This window comes from Leuciscus leuciscus (assembly GCF_965113295.1).
Source record: "Leuciscus leuciscus genome assembly, chromosome: 13".
NCBI classification, from domain to species: Eukaryota; Metazoa; Chordata; class Actinopteri; order Cypriniformes; family Leuciscidae; genus Leuciscus; species Leuciscus leuciscus.
This window is the reverse complement of record NC_138737.1, coordinates 42375118-42381748: the sequence shown is the minus strand read 5'-3', so window position 1 is coordinate 42381748 and position 6631 is coordinate 42375118. Positions and strand designations below refer to the sequence as shown.

Sequence of the window (6631 nt, the reverse complement as noted above, 5' to 3'; positions counted from 1 at the left end):
TGGCGTCTAAGCGAGTGTGGTGTTCTGTTCTTGGGTGTAATAATGAACACAGTCATGTTGATGTTCCTAAATCCGTACAGCTGAAGACGCAGTGGCTGAGTTTGTTTTCGAAGGGAATATTCCCCACGATCAACGTCAATGCTTTCATGTTTGGGCGAATCATTTCACACACCAGACTGCTTTACAAACGAGGGTCAGTAAAGCTGGTTTTGCTAAGAAGCTGCTCCTGAAAAAAGGATCGGTACCAACTATTCGTGTTCCTGCTGCACCTCCAGAAGAACTAAAGTGAGTGTAACGTTTTATTAACCTTTATATTAATATTTGCAAGTCACTAGCAGGCTTCACGATGAATGCGGCTGTTTACACTCCGGGTACATTACAGCATGTTTTCTATGTACAACGTTCTCAATATAATTCATAATCTCACTTTTATAATGAACAACGCATTATGGTTATTGTGTTATTTATGGCGTTATATATGTGCCTCATTCCTGAGCGAGTAATTGTAAGTTTTGAGCACAGAGAACTATATTTTGCAAGCACATTACATTATATTTTGAACAGAAATTAACAATCGCAAAAAAAAATGTGTTTGAGCAAAGGAAAAAACGATTCCGTGCTCAATAAATGCTTGTTTGCTATTATCCATATTAACGTGCAATAATAACCCCTCTCACGCAGTTTACTCAGGTGCTCTCTCACAAACTTATTCTCTGCGCTCCTGTCAAGTCCCTCTCTCTCTCTCTCAACCTCTTAATTCTGTGCGCGCTCAACTCTTGACACACACGCTCGCTCAACTCGACACACACACGCGCTCAACTCTTGACACACACGCTCGCTCAACTCGCTACAGCGTTACAAGTGTGCCACAAAATCAACCAATCGGAAAATTAAAGGTCAATTGTGATTGGCTGTTGGTCTCCAATCAAATCGCTAGTAGAAACAAAGCCCGTCTTGTAGAACTATCCATATATATCCATATATCCATATATAATCCTTTATTATATGATATCTATGGAACCATCTACAGCATCCAGGAAGCTTACTGAAAAAAAAAGAAAAAAAAGAAAAAAAAATAACTGACTACAGCGAGACTAATGGATTAAAACACATTTTGGTAAGTATTTTTTTTTTATTATTAACTTAAAAGTGCCTTGTTAGTTTTGTGTATTATAATGCTGTTTTGTTGTTTAACTTACAATATTATATCTCCTATTGTGACTAGTTTGACTTATCCTTTTCAAGCATTCTAATGCTAGCACAGAATGTCATCAGAACAGCAACACCTAAATGTCACACCACTTTAGTCACAATAGGAGATATAATATTGTAAGTTAAACAACACAACAGCATTATAAATTATAAGCTGAATCTCTGGAGGAGTGTCATAATATTCCTCTGTCACATATAGCTGTCAATCACCTCACACAATGACCTCACTCTTAAAACTGACATTTTCCGAACAATTAAACAAAATTTGCCCTCCAACTACTAGGCTAATGTCTGTAATGTCTGTGATCTAAAGAAAACCACCATTATAATAATTATTTTAATTATTATTTTTGTGTATTATAATTTATAATACACAAAACTAACAAGGCACTTTTAAGTTAATAATAATAAAAAAAAATACTTACCAAAATGTGTTTTAATCCATTAGTCTCGCTGTAGTCAGTTATTTTTTTCGATTTTTTTTTTCAGTAAGCTTCCTGGATGCTGTAGATAGTTCCATAGATATCATATAATAAAGGATTATATACGGATATATGGATATGGATATCTATGGATAGCTCTACAAGACGGGCTTTGGTTCTACTAGCGATTTGATTGGAGACCAACAGCCAATCACAATTGACCTTTAATTTTCCGATTGGTTGATTTTGTGGCACACTTGTAACGCTGTTGCGAGTTGAGCGCGCGTGTGTGTCAAGAGTTGAGCGCGCGTGTGTGTCGAGTTGAGCGAGCGTGTGTGTCAAGATTGAGCGCGCGTGTGTCGAGTTGAGCGAGCGTGTGTGTCAAGAGTTGAGCGTCAAGAGTTGAGCGCGCACAGAATTAAGAGGTTGAGAGAGAGAGAGAGGGACTTGACAGGAGCGCAGAGAATAAGTTTGTGAGAGAGCACCTGAGTAAACTGCGTGAGAGGGGTTATTATTGCACGTTAATATGGATAATAGCAAACAAGCATTTATTGAGCACGGAATCGTTTTTTCCTTTGCTCAAACACATTATTTTTTTGCGATTGTTAATTTCTGTTCAAAATATAATGTAATGTGCTTGCAAAATATAGTTCTCTGTGCTCAAAACTTACAATTACTCGCTCAGGAATGAGGCACATATATAACGCCATAGTTATTGTGTTAGAAACGGTATCCGCACAGAACAGAGGGGCGGGGTGAGCAAACCTCATTATCATTTAAAGACACATGCACTTAAACGGCGTGCTGAAAACAGAGCTGTTTTTGACCAGGTAAAATGAGTGTTTTCTTACAATACTAATGAGAATTTTTTATTAAAGTATATTACAAACTTTTCATTTAGACCCTAAAGAATCATATTAGCTTGTACAAAAATGGCATTATATGACCCCTTTGAGGCATGAAGATGGAATTTTTTTTTTTATGTAATTTTTGTGATAAAAGATGAGTTTCAAGGCATAATATGATAGCCTAGAGGGGACTTTAAAGATTTTGTAGTCACAGTGGCCCTCATTTATCATTCTTGCGTAGAAACAGGCGTATATGTTGGCGTAAGATTATGCTTACACTCCTCTCACCGCCTGATTTATGAAGCTGTGCGTACCTTTGAAATCCAGGTGTACGCAATACCTGCCCTTGATAAATGCCGCGGCTGAAAACGAGCGTCATTAGAATAACACGCCACTATATATTCAAGTCTCCGCTTCCCCCACGCCCTCATTTTACGCCATAGACACACGGAAGACGGCAAAGAAGAGAAACTTGGATGAGCAAATGACCTATCACAATGCATTATTTTACAGCACGTATTTTGAAACAATTAGCATTTAATTTCGTATTACGTCACATGTATTGGGGTGTACAATAGTGATGATGATGTGATGTGGAGTACCATTCATTTACATTAATAATTGCATGACAATTTGTAATATTCTTATTCTTATTATTATGATGATTTTTATTATTAATGACGCTTATTGTTATTTAGAAGAAGAATGTCATTATTATTATTATTTGCATTATTATTATTATTATTTAAAAGAAGAAGAATGTCATTTTTATTATTTTGTCAGTCTGAATTATTTTTTGGTCATTGAAAGCCTTTCATTACTGAACCCAGTCCGTGCGCCCCTGCCGGGCCTAACCCTGGCCTAACCATCGTTTCAAAGAATAGTACGACGGCGAGCGCGTCGAGTATAACTCGTCCGTTTGGGGAGGTGCGCGCGCAGTCTGTGGAGACTTGCGCGGCAAAGCCAGGTGAAAGTATAAACAAGGCTTGAAACGTCAGGTAAAGCGCACAGGCTCGCAACTGAAGGAATACATATGCCTACAAATCAAATGCTTTGGTAAAGTCACACAAATTAAACATTGAAGTCCATGTTGCACAAAAATAAACACTGACGTTTATAATTACTATATTGTTGTTTTTTTACAGTGGGTCATAATATATCATATCTTTTAGTTTGTCAGTGCGTTTTGTGGTGTTAGGAATTGTTTTTCTGCGCATTTCCGCACTAACTCAAAATGTGCGTACATGTACACCACCTCCTGAGCTGGCGTAGGGTTAGAGCGTGCGTACATGTACACCACCTCCTGAGCTGGCGTAGGGTTAGAGCGTGCGTACATGTACACCACCTCCCGAGCTGGCGTAGGATTTGAGCGTGCGTACATGTACACCACCTCCCGAGCTGGCGTAGGATTTGAGCGTGCGTACATGTACACCACCTCCCGAGCTGGCGTAGGATTAGAGCATGCGTACATGTACACCACCTCCCGAGCTGGCGTAGAGTTAGAGGGTGCGTACATGTACACCACCTCCCGAGCTGACGTAGGATTAGAGCGTGCGTACATGTACACCACCTCCCGAGCTGACGTAGGATTAGAGCGTGCGTACATGTACACCACCTCCCGAGCTGGCGTAGGATTAGAGCGTGCGTACATGTACACCACCTCCCGAGCTGGCGTAGGATTAGAGCGTGCGTACATGTACACCACCTCCCGAGCTGGCGTAGGGTTAGAGCGTGCGTACATGTACACCACCTCCTGAGCTGGCGTAGGATTAGAGCGTGCGTACATGTACACCACCTCCCGAGCTGGCGTAGGATTAGAGCGTGCGTACATGTACACCACCTCCCGAGCTGGCGTAGGGTTAGAGCGTGCGTACATGTACACCACCTCCTGAGCTGGCGTAGGATTAGAGCGTGCCGTACGCCAACGTCCATATTGATAAATCTCAAAGTCGATTGTTTATTAGTGATAATAACGCAATGAAACATGACAAAGTATGTGTCCAGCCTGTCATACAAAAAAAATTATGAGCATGAAAAAACAAGAGAGAACCAATAAAATATTAATAACTAGTCTGATAGTCAACGTTTTTTTTCCATGCATTTTTCGAGAATAAAGTCGATAAAGTGTGTGTGTGTGTGTGTGTGTGTGTGTGTGTATGTCTCTTACGTACCGTCCTCATCCGCCTCCGCCCATGGGTGGAGGAGTGGGACCGGCGCCGTGGTTTATTCTGCCCATCCGTCTGCGGCCCGGGAACCCAGGAGGACTGTGGGAACACACAGGGTAAAGACAGAGAACAGAACAGGACACGACACACACACACACACACACACACACACACACACACACACACACACACACACACACACACACACACACACACACACGTACCCTCTGCCGTCGCTGAAGCCACACACACACACACACACACACACGTACCCTCTGCTGTCGCTGAAGCCACACACACACACACACACACACACACACACACACACACACGTACCCTCTGCCGTCGCTGAAGCCACACACACACACACACACACACACACACACACACACACACACACACACACACACACACACACACACACGTACCCTCTGCTGTCGCTGAAGCCACACACACACACACACACACACACACACACACACACACACACACACACACGTACCCTCTGCCGTCGCTGAAGCGTGATGATGAGCCGGCGTGTCCATCTTTAGACAAATCTGGCTGAATCAGAGTCTGGAAGCTGAGGAGACATTACACAGGTCAAACATCACAGGTAAACTCCCTAGCAACCACCCAGAATACCTTAGCAACCACCCCTGAGTACCATAGCAACCGCATAGCAACACCCTAGCAACCACCTAGAATACCCAAGCAACCGCATAGCAACTAAGCAACTACCCCAAGTTTTTAAAACTATTTCAAAGTTTGAAATAGTTTGAAAAACTTAGGGTGGTTGCTAAGTTGCTATGCGGTTGCTTGGGTATTCTAGGTGGTTGCTAGGGTGTTGCTATGCGGTTCTTAAAACCTTCAAACTTTTAAAACCATATCTAAATATATCTATCTATTCAAAATTCTGCCTTTTAAAACTTCTACTTAACTAAAACTATTTCAAATTTAAACCCTTCAAGTTCAGACTTTAATTATAAAACTACTTCAAACCTATAAACGTCTGACTTACAGCTATTAAGTCTACCTCAAACCCTCTGGTCCTGCTTAAACACTCAAGCCAAGTGTTTATGAATTTAGTTGCTTAATGTTGAGCTTCTAAGAAAAGTTCCTCTGCAAACAAGAGCTCTAGAGAACTGTGATGAAACTCAGCAATAATAAACCTTACAACAAGCCGATGAACTCGACCGCGGTCCAGAAGAGATCGCTGAGGAACGACAGCCTCCAGGGCGAGCGGCTCCTGCTGTCCAGAACCTGGCCTAAGAACACGGGCATATCACAGCATATCATAGATCATATCACATATATGACGACAATCGTGAATCCCATGGCGAACGCGTTGTTATGAATATTTAACACGTGACGTTGGAAGGTCAGCAAGCCAATGAACAGAGTGATGCGTGAATATTCAAACTGACGAGCCAATAAGATACACGATTACAGATGCGTCAGCTTCGTTCTCATTAATATTCAGGAGATGTGTGTTTACCATATCGTTCGTAACATTCCTACCCGGATATCATCTGTAACATTAACAAAACCATATGTTGGCCAGAGCGGGTCGTGTGTGTCGATAGTTCACACACACACACACACACACACACACACACACACACACACACACACACACACACACACACACACACACACACACAAACACACATATATATCCAACATCTCAGAGTGACAGGAAAACCAGCAATAATGGATGTTTTCACAAACACAATGACGCTAAATTACATATTTAGCCACGTATGATAGTTTGCTATTATGATAAGAGTGGTACATGTTTGCGCTACAAAATAACATTATTTTTCTAAAAGAAACAAGGTTTGTTTTTAGCACTTACCATTTGATACATAAACCATCGTCGCTGCTGTTTAACCGGATCCTGTGGCGCACTTCCGGTTCTGCGCACTGCGTCAATATTCAGTCGTGACGTGTGACTGGTATTTTACTATATCAATTTTTTTATTGA

At 41.5% G+C, this 6631-nt stretch overlaps 1 protein-coding gene and 1 long non-coding RNA gene across 4 annotated transcripts in view; one reads left to right on the top strand and one right to left on the bottom strand.

The window, feature by feature from the left end:
* LOC309513334 overlaps window positions 1-2218 on the top strand; it is a 3394-nt gene extending 1176 nt beyond the window's left edge. Inside the window, exons 1-2 of the long non-coding RNA XR_014211417.1 lie at window positions 1-1965; window positions 2023-2218. The exon at window positions 1-1965 is cut by the window's left edge and continues 1176 nt beyond it. This is a non-coding gene — a long non-coding RNA (uncharacterized lncRNA). The remainder of the gene's footprint in view (window positions 1966-2022) is intronic.
* Window positions 1-6631, bottom strand: part of selenok (selenoprotein K) — an 8347-nt gene extending 1716 nt beyond the window's left edge. The window contains exons 1-5 of one of the 3 annotated variants that reach the window (XR_014211416.1): window positions 6503-6631; window positions 5822-5912; window positions 5118-5227; window positions 4872-4931; window positions 4654-4746 (exon numbers count right to left, since the gene is read on the bottom strand). Coding sequence is in view for 2 of the 3 variants with exons in the window: in XM_082189109.1 (XP_082045235.1) it covers window positions 4659-4746; window positions 4872-4931; window positions 5114-5227; window positions 5822-5912; window positions 6503-6521 (372 nt within the window). In the remaining variant the exon portion in view is untranslated. Of the gene's footprint in view, window positions 1-4653; window positions 4747-4871; window positions 4932-5113; window positions 5228-5821; window positions 5913-6502 lie in introns of all 3 variants that reach the window. The other 2 variants (XM_082189109.1, XM_082189110.1) reach the window with 2 other exon arrangements.